Source organism: Xenopus laevis, chromosome 6S (genome assembly GCF_017654675.1).
Source record: "Xenopus laevis strain J_2021 chromosome 6S, Xenopus_laevis_v10.1, whole genome shotgun sequence".
NCBI classification, from domain to species: domain Eukaryota; kingdom Metazoa; phylum Chordata; class Amphibia; order Anura; family Pipidae; genus Xenopus; species Xenopus laevis.
Window position 1 is genome coordinate 60,140,767 of NC_054382.1, and position 15,901 is coordinate 60,156,667.

The 15,901-nt window shown below is 37.3% G+C and overlaps 1 protein-coding gene across 15 annotated transcripts in view; it reads right to left on the reverse strand.

The window, feature by feature from the left end:
- The window catches only part of pcbp2.S (poly(rC) binding protein 2 S homeolog), a 495,331-nt gene that overhangs the window by 9,247 nt on the left and 470,183 nt on the right, over window positions 1-15,901 (reverse strand). For 12 of the 15 annotated variants that reach the window (XM_041567625.1, XM_041567626.1, XM_041567622.1 and 9 more), the window contains 2 exons: window positions 15,252-15,421; window positions 1,639-2,691 (listed from right to left, as the gene is read on the reverse strand). In XM_041567625.1, the coding sequence (XP_041423559.1) occupies window positions 2,334-2,691; window positions 15,252-15,421 (528 nt within the window). In that variant the 3' untranslated portion in view covers window positions 1,639-2,333. Of the gene's footprint in view, window positions 1-1,638; window positions 2,692-15,251; window positions 15,422-15,901 lie in introns of those variants that run through there. The other 3 variants (XM_041567631.1, XM_041567629.1, XM_041567630.1) reach the window with 1 other exon arrangement.

Below are 15,901 nucleotides of genomic sequence, written 5' to 3' on the forward strand. Positions count from 1 at the left end.
ATGCAGTATAGAAGCACAAACGTCCATCATACGACCCTAGCATTTGTGTGCAACATATTAAGTGAAAACTTTCTTTATATTAACTGAAAACTTTTGTATAGGTGTAACAATACTTTTGCATAACAATGAAATTCCTGCATGTTATTCTTTTTACATTTTACTTAAAATGTTGTACCTTTTTACTGTATAATAGGAACATTTTGCAGCATCCTTCCATACAAGGTAATTTTCAGCAAGGTTTTTAAACTGGGTTGTTTTGTGAACATACCTTATTAGAATATTAACTTGCAGTATTGACTGTTTAAAGTACCTTAAACTAGAATCCAAAGGCTGTCCCTGTACAATACACTCTCATCTTTTAGATTTCACAAGCCTGATATGCACATTTGTGATTACAATCAATTTTATATTACAAATATACTGTATGATGTAAATATATTATGCTTAGTTTATTACATAACATATAGTATTATTGCTACGTCATGTTTTGTAAAATTAAACATCTGCTTTGGGACAGATCTTTAATAACATTTAAAGCAACTCAGAGGATTGAGTTAACTGTATTGTATAATATTTGATTGAGGATTTCTACAGTTAGCATACAAAGTATTCTGAAATATTTCCACTAGATGTCAGTTTAGGACTAGAAGATTATAATGGCTGCATCTAATACATCTAGTATAGCAGTACCAAAAATGTAATGATTGCATACTAAATAGAAATTCACTTCATTGCTTAACAGTGTACATTTACAAGGTAAATAATCATTGTTAGAGTAATTTAAACCTTTGGCTAAAATACAGTTTAGCTATAAATTTCATTTTAAGTTTTTATGGAGAACAAAACTATCATGAGAACTAAAATTGGGTGTTAAAAATATCAGGGCAGAGACAGTATCCATATAGATGTGATTCACATCTTGTAAAATGCTGACGCCTTGTTCTTTTATAAAGACTATTTCCATTAAAGTGACCCCCTGATTAACTCAATTAATCCTCCCTCAAAAATATTGCCTTTGAAAAACTAGAATAGAAACATGTACTTATGACTATGTTTTATACCATTCTTGTCTGACGATAATTCTCAATGTTTATGCAGAAATATTAATAGCTGTGCCCGCATTAAGCTATTATCTCATGCTCCGGTTTTTTAAAATTTGTTGAAAAATGAAATTGTACTTATGCATATTTCCACCTCATCACTATACTTCACTTCTGTCTGTTTGTTAAAATTATCCAGATGTTTTGAACAATTTCTCCTGTCATGGAGAGCCCTGTTGATCAAAATTCCCATCCCTACTAACATCTACTTCCTATTCACATAAATTAGAATCACACGAGTCATACATAGATGCCTTTCTAAATGGGAAGCAGTTTTCTGTGGGTGTTGCCTTCTTGAATGGACCCTTTGAAGGGGTTATTTAGTAAAATCCAGAAATTTCTCATTATAAGTTCTATGACTATTAATGCCCTTGCCCTCTTGTTTTCTGTATCCCCCTTGTTTATTTTCAAAACTTTCAAAAACTGAAAATAAAGAACATTAAAAAAAATCCATTCGATCAACTCCCATACACATTTTTACCATATTTATCAATAAATTAAGTAAAAAAATCTGGTGCGGGGAAAATACTTGATAAAATTGTAAAAAAAATCAGAATTGTATGTTTTTTCCGGATTTTGGATTATTGTATGAAACCCAGTACAGATCATGATATCTTCCAATTGTAAAAGAGACATCTGACATTGACTTCTACATGACCTCGGCAAGTTTCAGATGGAGTAACTTTTTACTTTTAGCAACCCCCTGGGTTTAATAAATCACGAAAAAATATTAGTTTTTTTTCTCCCAAAAATTGTGTTTTACCTTTTAAAATTCCGACCAGAAAAAAAGGGACTTTACTAAATAATCTCCTTAGATGGAGTACGATTTAAAATGTAACATCAGTGCTGAGTATTTCGTGATAAATTAGACTGTGGAAGCACTTTTTCCTAATGATTTCAAATACTGAACTTTTATAAGGCAAACATGCCAGCTCACTTTATAGTTTCATTTGTCCCATTTCCCAAAGTAAATAACTAAATGTAAAATCAAATTTTTGAAAAATTAAATAAATAAAACTGATTATAAAAACGTTTTTGAAACTAGTTTTTTTCTGAAGAGGTGGTGGGGGTTAACATCATGGAAAGAGGAGAAGAAAAATTGAATCAGCAACAATAAACACTTGCAATAAAAAAAGAAACAAACAAAAAGAAAAAACACAAAAAATAAATGCCATATTGTTTCCTTTAGATTTATCTACCACTGAATCTGGATAGAGCTTTGTTGCCATGCCTTCAGTATGGAGCAAACTTCTGTCGGTCAGATTTCTTAACCCCACTCGTCGATGGAATTTTGGCAGTATAAGCAGGTAAATTCCCAGTGGCCCCAGCAGTGGCTGCTGCATTTAGTGCCAGGAGTGGGACAGTTTTCATGCCAAGCAGACTGGAGACAGGAACAGCATAGTGGGTGGTCGGTAAAGTTGGTAGGGGAGGAGGGGAATTGACGCTAACCGCGGAGGCAGCAGCAGCTGCCGCCAACACAGCCATAGAGGTGGGGGTGGAGGAAGGGGTGGTAGACTGAGAGAGGTTCATGTTGAGGTCAACAGGGGTCGTGACGGAAGCAGTCTGGGTGCTCAGTTTAGCCATCTCTAAGCTGCAAACGAAGAGGAACAGGAACAAATAGGTTGGGATGGTCAAGATGGTCAAGGATCATTTTGGGAAGAAAGGACAGGGGGAGCAAACAAATTTGGGATGGGATAAATTGGTCAACATAAGGAACAGACATGTGGAAGGGAGGAAGAGAAAGAGAGAAAAGGGATAATGAGGGTCAGAGGAGGAACATGTTATGTATTAAAGAAGAGAAATAACAAAAGGGTATTTCATGATTTGATGAGGAAAACATTACTAAGAATGCCTTAAAATAGATGTTCAATGTCAATGAATAAAATCATCTTAAAGAATGTAGAGAATGATAAGGATGATAAAGCAGAACTTAAAAAAAGGAAAACAGAATTCTGAGCACTGGTATGTTTGCCTTAAATCGTACCATTCTGTTTAATGCTTAATATTGTATGTTGTTCTGCTTTATTGCAGTAGAAATATATGAGATTGCTATAGCAGGTAATACATATCAGCGATACCTCTTATTACATTTGTTATGACCAAAATATTGCCATAGAAGCTTTGTGTTTATATTTTGAGGATATAACTTCGACTCTGCTTAGTCATTGCTAACAGGTACATTTTACCATTAAAACACCAAAACAATATACAGTAGGTATTGGATCTGTTATCGGGAAACCATTATTCAGAGTTCTCTGAAACTATTTAAGCATATAATAAACCTCAAATCCCAAACATTCCAGATAATAGATCCCATACCTGGACATATTCATTCATTTTTATTTTTAAACATTCACATAGAGTACAAGAAACATACTGTTGTGCTATAGATATAGTAAGTTGATATAAATGTGTTTTGTTCCAGAAGCAATTTTTCCACAAAAAGCAGGTATAGATGGAACAGACTTAATGCATCTGGCATACAAAGCACACCATTCATGTCTTGGGGGAAAGGGTTGGCAGTATATAACATGTGCTTCAACCAGTAGAACAACCAATATACATAGACATAACACAAACAGATCAAAAAAATCTATAACCATTTATATTTCTGCAGAATAACTTTATTTCTTAAAGTATTTCTATTTGCAAGCAAAAGTATTTTTTTTTACATTGTGCCTGTGCTTGTAGAAATTATAATATAATTATAACATTATGTAACAATTCTCACATTATGAAGTATAGGAAAGGGTGCCAAATAACTTTGCACTAATCCAATGAAAACAGCAGCACTCCGGTATTGTTGAAAAAGTCAAGAACTTTGCTTAAAGTGCCTTAGGCAACATTTCGGGCTACACATCCCGAAACGTTGCCTAAGGAAATTTAAGTAAAGTTCTTCACTTTTTCAATAATACCGGAGTGCTGCTGTTTTCATTGGATTCATGTAAGTTTGTCCTGACAGGGGGTACAGCTTGCACCCGGGGCTGCAAAGAGCTTGTTCCGCTTTTGAGAGCACACATTAACTAAATTCAAATAACTTTGTACTGTGCCCTGGACTCAGCACCTATATCTGCATTACAGATTAGAACGCTAAAATCTGCAAGACTCCCGTACATACTGCTTGCATTTTGTGCCCATTAGTGTTCAACCACTCGCATCCTGAAAATTATTAAATGACCCCTGAAATCTTTTAATGGGTTATTTCATTACAAATTTTCATAAACACAACGCTCTCTTTTGTACTGTACCTTAAAAGACTAAACCTTAATCAATCTTAAATTAGCACACGTGCATTATGGGGCTGGAAAGTTAATAAAAATGAAAGAGCAGAGTTTTTATTCTTTTAGAAATACAATATACTGTCCATCACAAAAGTATTGAAACCCTTATGGATTTTCCCATTACTTGAATAGCAAATCCTACACTAAAATATTATTCTCTTTGATATCTTTATTTCAAATCACTGACACTCAAAATTAGTTTTCCAATGATGTTTTTTATTATATTATCTGACAGTCAAATGAATTCTCAACTCTTCTACACCCTAAATCTCTGAATTTACAGTAGCTCCAAAATGCTTGTTGCACTTTTCTGCTGACCTACATGCAGGGCCGTTCCTGCCATGAGGCAAGGTGAGCACCTTGCCTCAGACGGCAGTGAACGGGCAGTTACATGGGGTCGGCTCTGCTAGTGCAGAAAGTGCAGTACGCGCTCGCAATGCAGCTCCTTTTGACCCGCTCCGACGCTAAACTTTTAAGCGCTGATCAGCAGAGGGGGCGGCATTGGGGTTGCTGCCTCAGGCAGCAGCAGCCCACGAATCGCCCCTGCCTACATATATGCTTATTATATACACCCATTTATCGTACAGTGCTGCAGAGTTATTTATTAAGCTCTAAACTTACATTTTGTTAAATCTGCCCCTTAATGTACAGTATATACCAGGTTTGCACATGGTTAGGGAGCTATACTAAGGAGGCAATTTATTAAGATTCGAATTTGAAATTTTTGCACAAAAGTTAAAGGGGACCCGTCAACCATAACAATTATTCCAAATCCTATTTAATTATGTTAGTCAAGGAAAATGAACTGTAATTACTCTGTATAAATTATTTGAAATGGGTTTCCATCAGTCTGGGATCTCATAATTATAGCTGAATGAAAAGTGAAAGTAATTGTTTGCCCCGCCTCTATGCCTAGAGGAGGGGCAGGCAATATTTGATTGACAGCTGGGATCTTTAAATGAGTTTACAACAGCTATGAACACTTTAATAAAAAAAAGAATTGGATTTCATGTTTAATTTGAAAAGGACTATAATCATACATATTTTGTGTCTGGATGACAGGTCCACTTTAACCTTCAGTTAAGCCAAAATTAGTAAAGCCAATTAGTATTTTTACAATAATTCATTTTTTGGGTTCAAATCGAATTTGATTGGACACTATACACCTAAAACACCTTCAAACACCCCTGTGCTAAAAATAACACAATAATAATAATCCATATATTTTGCTATTACAAAGCACTAATTGGAAATTGTCTTTTTTGACTGTACTTCTTTCTCCTCTATTCCATTATAAACATGACAATTTGTTCTGTGTCAATTTTTTGTGGTTTTAGAGGTTTTTGAATCAAACTCTATTTTTCTAAAACCACAAATGCCATGAAAGTTATTAAAAGTTCTGCATGTAAAAATTATGATAGAAAAATGATGCAGTCAAAAATATGAAAAATAAATTTAGTTTTCTGGATATTTACTAGCCAAATAAATAGAAAACCTCTTAAGGTTTGAATTGATTACAAAATGGTCCAGAAGGATCAGTGCAGCTCCCTTTGAATTCTATGGGGCATTGACAGCTTTTACTCAGCACAGTTTTGTATGAGAGTTTTTTTTATGGCTTTTACATTAAAACATGTAAAATGTTAGTAAATAGGACTCCAAATATACTGTCCCTTTAGTAGTAGTTTTCCAGCATCTAATAATGTTGGAAATTCTAATTAAAAAACAGCTGTAGTGGCACAAGCATAAGCTCTAGTTCATAAAATTAGTTTAATAATAATGCCATATGTACTGCTGGGTTTGTTAAGGTTAAACAATCTTTATTAACTTTTAATAAAAGAATGCATAAAACTTTGTTATAACCATATTACAACTATGGTACTATGTGTACATCACATTTGTTCATGTATAGAGATGTGGGTGCATCTTATCTTAATTATATTTGTAGTTTGTCACAATTTCTTTCCTTGTATTTATTGTTTATTATTTTCTCTTCTTTTTCATTTAATCTTTCTTGTGTTTCATTTTTATATGCACCTCATCTAATATTCTGTATTAGATAATTTAATGATACATCATAAGATACAAAAAACATAACTGTCACCAAACAGAGAGAGTGTATACAAACACTACTGTATTTTGGTATTCAGTATTCTTTTCACACCTGCAAAAAATAAAAATATTCATGACTGACTGAACATGTTGTGTACTACAAGCATTCTGCACTTTTCTTTTGGGGTGTCACTAATATACCGATTGTGGATTCACATGTAAGATCCTAGATATCACATGGAGATACCGGAAGCACAAAAGAAGCAGAGAATAGCAGAGAGTCTGAGAGGTGCTGCATCTGAAGCAGTGAAAAACTTAAAGCGTAGTCATCAAAAGTGCATGGCATATGATTACCTTGCTGCTCTTCAGACAGTGTTTGGCAGAGTTGATGACAAAGAGGATCTCCACAACCATCTGAAACACACTTTGCAGTGGGAGGGAGAGAAATTATCTGATTACATCCGACACATTGATAAGATTATTCTCCAAACCTTATTAAACAAAGGCATAAAATGAGAGTGAAACAAGTCCTAAAAGGGGGTTCAAGCTGATCAAGCTGAGAACCTGAGGAGCTGGTGGAACCACCCACTACATTTATCAAGTGGGAAGAAGCCATGCTAGCAGCTAAGGGAGTTACAACAGACCCAGTGGCTATGCTTACAGCTGGAGATGGGTTGGTAAATAGAAGACGAAGCAATGCTAGCAGCTAAGGGAGCTACGACAGACCCAGTGGCTGGGCTTACAGCTGGAGCTGGATTGGTAAATGTTGTGGACACCAATCAAAGGATGGCCCAAGATAACTTGCTGGCTAAGCTGATGACACAGATGGTCTCAAAATCAGGCATGCCTCCTGTACAAAAAGAGCTAAATACAGGATTCCCAGTGTGCCAGCTGGACAGCCCAATGTTTCCAAATGCAGAGGCTAACTGTCCCAGTGATTTGTTACTGTGAAGTTAAAGGCCACTTCAAGGGAGAGTGCCCCTAATAAGGAAGGGCAAGCAAGGCAGCCCAGAAGGGCCACCAAAATCCGCAGGGAAACTTCAGGGGCCCACAGTAAAGAACCAACTGAGAGCCCACCCAAGAGTTGCTCCAACCAGACCCATAAAAGCAGTGAAGTGCCCAAGTCTGTTGGATGCAAGCAAATTCAATGAACAGGCTGAAGAGGGAGCCTGAGCCCAAGCTACCTTGGTTGACCCACCACCTATTATCCCTGCACAGGTTGAAGGCATTTATGCTGAAGCCCTTCTAGATACTGGTGCTCAAGTGACCCTACTGTATGACGATTTCTATTACAAAAATTTAAGGCACTTACCCCTGGAAACCCTGGACAAACAGAGATTTGGAGCCTAGGTGACACAAAGTCAGGGTTTACTTTCAGTCAAAGTGGAATTCTCCCAGGCAGCAGGGATGGCGGAACCTATGGACACACTTGGCTGTGTTGTGCATCCGACCCCCTGGGGCTGGTAAGAATAGTCTGGTAGTGGGAACCAACATGGCTGTTGTACAGAGACTTCTTGACCAGCTGTTGTCAACAGAGAAGGCATCCACTGCCTCAGTTCACCCACCGCTACAGCCAACCCTATAGTCACTGGTGCTGGAGGCAAATGCTCAAGCTGATGGGATTGTAAATGTGTGGTATTTGAACAGACAAAAGATAGTAGTTACTCCAGGAAAGATCATTTGTATACAAACCAAGGTGAAGATGAACTAGGAGAATGTTTAAAAGTGACTGTGAATTGAATCTGCCCAGAGGTAGGTAGATCTGCTCACAGAAGCCTACTGCAGATTTGTGAGGGGATTTGTTTAAGTAGCATGGTCACTGAATTAGCTTTTTCAAAGTGATACAGAAGAAGAGGAAGACATAGAGAACAATTCTAACACAAAGTTAGTTGTTGAGGACAGGAGGAATGAGAATGGCGAAAAGGCATTTCAACCCAGCCATACGTCCTTCATGTTGACGTCAGCAAAAAAGGTCTTGGAGGTATCCTTTACCAGCAGCAAGAAGGGGAGTTACGGTCAATTGTTTTATCAACAGAAGCTTGTCATCTACAGATCGGCCTATTGAAGTTCCTTGCACTGAAGTGGGCTGTGGTTGATGAACTCCACGACTACTTTTATGGGGCTAAATTTGAAATGCATACAGTGGCTGGCTGCACTTGCAAATTAAAACTTTAGTCTATTGGCCTGGCTGTAACAATGGGAATGCGGATAGGTTGTCCTAAAGACCACATAACAGTATGCACCTGGAAGATGAATGGGTTGAAATATCAGCCCCTGGTGTAAGTGCTCAGTGCCAGGGTGTACGCTGCCATCAGGCAGGATCCAGTGTGGCTGAAGTTTTGGGGATGTCAACAGCTAGGATCCCAATGTTGTACTGTAATGTTGGGACAGTGGATGCTGCTGCCCTGCCTTCCCTCAGTTCATATGACCTGCAGAGTGATCAGAGGATCCACTTTGTCATCTGGCTCTGGAGGCATTACGACACAAGAAGCCAGAGTTGTTAAAAACAGATAAACACCTAGATGCTAGGACTCTAGCCAGGAATGGGATAGGCTGTGGAATGGGCTGGTATATAGAAGTGCGCCTAACATTGCAGTAAGTGAGAAATGGCAACTGCTACTACCATATAAAACTGTCCCGTGTTCAAACAAGACATGGAGGACTATTGCCGTACTTGTTTCCTATGCCTCCAGCAAAAATCCCTGTCCAAGAGAGCTGCCCAATGAGACATAGGGGCAAATTCACTAAGATTCATAGTTATGCCAGCGTCCGCTTCGCCGCACTTCGCCAGACGTATTTTCGCCAGCGCTACGCAAATTCACTAAAATCCGAAGTTGCACTCAGGGGAAGCGTAAGGATGCGAAGTTGCACTAGCGTTAATTCGCCAAGCAAACCGAAGTTACGCTAGCGATGATTAATTTGCATACGGCGCAAAATTGAAGTTACAATGGAGGTATATGTAGCATCACTACACAAGCCTGGGAAACCGTTGCGCAAATTCGCCAGGCGTAAGGGTGCGAAGTAACACTAGCGAATTTATGCCAGCGTCCGTTAGTGAATCGTCAAATTAACGAAAATGTGCTATGCTAGTGAATTAACGCTAGTGTTAGGCGCTTCGTCCTTTAGTGAATTTGCCCCATAGTCTGCATAGACTTTTTATCTGTAAAGCCGGATGAGGGGGGCCTTAGGAATGTTCTGGTGATCAATGATCATTTCACCAGATATGCTCAAACCTACCCCACATAAGACTAAAGGGCAATTACTGTGGCCTAATTCCTAGTGGAGACGTTTTTTGTCCATTATGGATTGATTAAGCGGATCTGCCCTGACCAGGGCAGAGACTTTGAGAGCTGGCTCATAGAAGAACTGTTGACCCTCCTTGGAGTGCAAAAGTGCAAAAGTCCAGGACCACTCCATACCACCCAAAAGGTGACCCTCAGCCAGAGTGGTTCAACAGGACCCTGCTTAACATGCTGTGGACTTTGTTAATTAAGGCACAATAGAGCAGGTATATAGCAGCTGTTGTTCACACCTATAATAGCATCAGGAATTAAACCACAGGATTTTTCCATACTTCTTAATGTTTGGCAGGGAACACCAGTTGCCAGTTGTTGTTTTTGAGGTAACAGCAGATGACACTCCAGTAGCATCACACCAATGGTACACTGAGCACTTCAAGCACAACTTACAAAATGTTTATGAACAGGTGCAGGCTGCTGCGGGAAATAGACAAGACCAGAACACAAAGCAATATGACTGAAGTATGAAGTTCCATGATTTGCAGCCTGGTGACTGGGCACTGTTACAGAATTTGGGTGTCCCTGGGTGGCATAAGTTTGCCAACCACTGGGGGTTTCCTGCCTTAAGTTGTTTGCACAGCGCTACTCAACATCCCAGTATATAAGATGTGGCCTGAGGGGAGCACCAGGCCCATCAAGACTTGGCACTGCAACCACCTTATGCCAATAGGGGAGAAAACTAGGTGCTGAAAATAGGGTGCTGAAGCCTACTGATGCAAGACCCACTACTATTTGGCCTAGGCATTCTAGGTGACAGCAAGGCCTACCAGCTGAGACGCCCACTGCAGATGTCAAAGAAACAGAAGTCTCAGAGAGTGATGATGACTGGGGTCTGGTTTATTTCTTCACATACCAGAATAAAAAAAGTAGTCCCAGCTTCAGTTCAGAGTTTTCAAGCAGTCTCAATTTGAATGCCCATAAGTTTATCCTGAATGCTGCAGCTACACCTGATCCAAGATTAGATCAGGATACCATACCCTTACCATACACCACAGCAGGAGTAGCCTTTCATTTAGGCTGCTGTGCCATTTGCAGCCCATGCAGTGTTCTCAACCCTGTAAGACAGCAGGAGCAGCCTTTCATTTAGGCTGCTGTGTAATTTGCAGCCCATACAGTCTTCTCAACCCTGTAAGAGGGCCTGCCACCGATATTCAATGTATCCAGCTGGCAACATGCTACGGGACTTAGGTGTGCACACAAGGGATTTTGCTGGGAATATTGCTGAATTGTTATAGTCATTACAGTTTTAGCCAGACCTGTTAATTATTTTATTGTCTGTTTATTGTTCACCAATTTTCTAACAAACCCTTTCTTAGAGCTGCAGCTGCAGAATAAAGTCAAAAACAGCATTTTTGATGTCACCACACAAATTTTCTATTGGATGACAGTCCAGGGATTGGGCTGGCCACTCCATAACGTCAATCTTGTTGGACAGGAACCAAGATTCTGCTCATTTACTGGTGTGTTTGGGGTCGTTGTCTTGTTGAAATACGCATTTCAAGGGAATTTCCTCTTGGGCAAAAGGCAACATGACCTTTTCAAGAATTTAATTTATTGAAACTGATCTATGATCCCTGGTACGCGATTAATAGGCCCATATCAGGATGCTTGCGCCACCATGCTTCACAGTGTACTGTGCCTTAAATTCAGTGTTTTTAGGAGTCGTCTGACAAACTGTCTGCAGCCCCTAGACCCAAAAAGAACAATCTTTCTTTTATCAGTCCACAAAATGTTGAGCTATTTCTCTTTAGGCCAGTCAATGTATTCTATGGCACATGTCTTTTTTTCAACAATGGGACATTACAGGGGCTTATTGCTGATTGCTTGGCTTCACATACTCACAGGTAACTTTAGATCTCCTTTGATCTTCCTGGAGTTGATCATCGGCTGAGTATTACAAATTTTGGTCCATTCGAATGGTAGTTTTCCGTTTCTTCCACAGGTTTTGGTTGCCATTTTACAGCATTTTAGATCATTTTAGCTAAGCAGCCTATCATTTTCTGCACTCCTCTTCCCCTCTCAACTTTTTAATCAAAGTATGCTATTCTTCTGAACAATGTCTGGAACAACCCATTTTATTCAGATGGGCTGCCTGCCTTCTGTAAAAAAGGCCCATAATTGACAAATGTTTATTCACAGACCTCTCTAATTGAACTACAAACTGCAATTGTTTGGAACAAGGTTTATTATTTTTAACAAACCTCAATTAACAATTTAATTACATAGAATGAGCAGCATGCATGTGTTGACTTTGGGTGTGTTGGTTTTCTATTACTCTACTACACCTAACAGTAAATTATTTACCATGTAGAAATATGATTTTTACCAAAAACAGTGACTGATCATAGATATATATATATATATATATATATATATATATATATATATATATAAAGAAATACCAGCAACACCAGGGTTTTGCAAAATGTTGAAAAAAGTGTTATTGCATATGTATCCGACGTGACGTTTCGATCCCTGTTGGGACCTTTCTCAAGGTAAAAAAGTCCTTGAGAAAGGTCCCAACAGGGATTGAAACGTCACGTCGGATACATATGCAATAACTGGTGTTGCTGGTCTTTCTTTTCATATATATATATTCTCTTTACCGTGCACCCAGGTATTGTTTCTAAATGGAGTGCTGTCCACAACCCAAATATATATATATATATATATATATATATATATATATATATATATATATATATATATATATAAATATATATATAGTACAAGCAGGATGGAACACACTCCCAAAATAGTGAAAAAACCTGGGTGCTAGTCTGTAGATCAGAGATAAAAAATGCAATGGGCGACAGCACTCCAAGGAAAATACACAATACTTGAGTAGTCAAAAAATAGTGGAGGTTTTATTGAAATCCAAAGTTTCGGCTCCTCACAGGAGCCTTCGTCAGGGAACTGACGAAGGCTCCTGTGAGGAGCCGAAACGTTGGATTTCAATAAAACCTCCACTATTTTTTGACTACTCAAGTATTGTGTATTTTCCTTGGAGTGCTGTCGCCCATTGCATTTTTTAAATATATATATATATATATATATATATATATATATATTATAATTCCATTGTAGAAAACACTCACGGCACACCAATTGATGAGCAATACCAGGTGCAGTCCACAAGATGCATTGAAGTAACAAAAAGGTAGGTCACACTCACAGGTTTTAGGTGAAAATGCACGAATAAATTCTCATCTTGATTCACCTAAAACCTGTGAGTTTGACCTACCTTTTTGTTACTTCAATGCATCGACTAAATTCGAACTAAAAATCTTTCGACTAGTCGACCATTCGATAGTCGAAGTACTGTCTCTTTAAAAAATACTTTGACCCCCTAGTTCGCCAATGTTAGCCTATGGGGAAAATCCTTTGATCGATGGATTAAAATTCGATCGTTCGATCGTAGGAATAGCGCTAAATCCTTCAATATTCGAAGTCGAAGGATTTACATTCTGCAGTCAAATATTGAGGGTTAATTAACCCTCGATATTCGACCCTATGTAAACCTGCCCCTAGGAGTTTTGGTGAAACAAGTCAAAAGTTTGTATTTCAAAGTGCATATACAGCAGCGACAGTGGCTGTATATGCACTTTAGAATACAAACTTTTGACTTGTTTCACCAAAACTCCTAGTGTTGCTGGTCTTTTTGTAAGCTACATACATGATTTTTCCGTGCACCTGGGTACTCAACAGTTAAAGCGATGTGCCACCCTGTGCAAAAAAAAATAAAATAATTATATATATATATATATATATATATATATATATATATATATATATATATATAAATATATATATATATATATATATATATATAAATATATATATAGTTTTACCTTGTGGATAGTTTAGTTTTCAAACATTTTTCAAATCCATATCACCAAAAATGCATATGTGATATACTTACAGCCAATACAAGAGAAAATTTGCTCCATGAATATTGCTACAGGCTTGCCCTTTCTTTACTCCCACTGCACCTAACAACTGATGTCAAGTTTTCTGGAGACCATCAAAATCTGCAGATCCTCTTATCATGATAGTTTTCCTCATATTTGCATGGTTAATTGTACATATAAATCCACTGTCTCTCTGGTAACAGTAGATATTTATATTAACAAGCCTGAAATGTAATTTTCAGCTTTCAAATTAAATCTGTTTTACAATCTGTTTTTCTATCATTGCATTAAATGATACAAACAGATCTCATTACCAGCTAACAAAGATCTCTAGAAATATTGCTGGATGACATAAAGTTAGCTTTTAGGCAGATAGTAAGGCCAGCTGCTATATAAAATGTCATTTTGGAATATATTGTTTTTTACATTATGTCTTGGTGTCACATATGCTAATTATACATTATTCAAATAGTTTTGGCTTTTGTCACAAACATATCTCAATGATTGTAAAATGTTCAATAATTATGTTTGACTTGTAATATTCTATCTAGTAGTTGTAGGAGGTGAATATCCCTTTTCTATTGAGATAAAAAAAACATATATTTTAAATCTCAATAGAAAAGGGATATTCACCTCTTACATGTTTTATAATTATATGTAGCCTTTCAGCTATGAGTCAAATACTAACAATGATCCTTAGTTTAAGTTTTTTACTTTTTTGCTTAAGGGCATTTTCCCCTTGTTTTCCTCTGGGAAAAAGACACAGCCACCAGAAAATATGCCTGTGCTTTTTGGTAAATTTAGCCTGTGTTACAAGTAGCACAGAAATTTAGTCTTTGCCAACTTATGGTATTTTGGTGCCTGTCCATCCTTTAAAAAACTTGTCAACAAAAAAACATAATTTGTGTCAAAACCTTTAAGGATAATCTTAAAGTTTACTTTTGTCACCAATACAACAAGAATTTGCACTTGACAACTGCCACATAAATATGTGGATAGACACATTTCCAGCCACCAGTACTGCTTATCTGCCATTCTTGCTGTGAAGTGCATTAATTAAGGGATGTGAACAGCAATAATTCCTGTTATTTCCTTTGAAGTGGCCTATATACTTTTCATTCTACAAAGACTGAAACTCTTGGGTTTTCCAAATAAAAGATCACTAATCATTTATTAAATGTTATTAGCCTTTCATACAGTATTCTAAAATACTTTGATCTTAATTATATTATTGCTAAAAAAAAACTTCTGCATACAAGGAGAAAAAACACAGTCATGTATAACATTATAGTCAATAAAATATGTATTTACAATTTAGTTTCCAGGCACAAACACTATTTTTTAAAATAAGTTTGAAGATAGCTGTGAAAAATAAAAGTAGAAATTGCATAATTTTGTTGATATTTTCAACTTTCCTTAGCTCTGTGGTACTGGACAGATTAAAAATAACCCTCTTATCATTCCTGTATTGTGCTGTCTGTACAGCCTCTAACTGTACACATCCCAATACTGAATGAGATGTCGGTGCTTTGTAATTTTTCATAAATATACTGTATATATTGGTTGAGTAAAAATATTTGTTATTATGTATGTAATTCTATATGAACTTACCTGGCATTAATGAGGTACTGTGCTAAACTAATGTTTGCAGGGGAGCCTGTAATTGTGACTTGTCTCTCTCCATTTCCCTCTGAAGCATTTGCAATCTTGATCTGTGCGCCTGACATCTGCCGGATTTCATTTATTTTGCTGCCTTGTCTGCCAATAATGCACCCTATTAGCTGAACAAAAAATAAATATTATTTTCAGGGTGCATCGAGTAGTGAAAAAAATAAAATGATTTAGCTGATTTATACATAAAAAATCACTTGCTTTAGTCAGGTATAATCAACTGAGGTGTGCAAAGAAAAATCTTTTAAAAATAATTCAATACAGTTATGTAACAGTAGTAACAAAAGTGGCCTTTCATGGCATGGAAATTGCCACCTGTGATATCACCCTTAGCACAATGGGGCATTACTCATTTTGACTGGTATAGTTCTTTAAAGGAGAGCCACAAAGATCTACGTGACTCCACCAGCTAAGAAAGGTTGCCTATGGCCCACTGTACACAGTATAGCCGGAGGATGGGTATGTCTGACATGTCTAAAAATTACCTTTGCTTGCCAGTTATTAGGTAAACTGAGAGTATTGAAAACAAGTGCTTTCACATTGGTAAGGTTATTAATTAACATTTTAAAGGAGACATATTGTGCCATCAG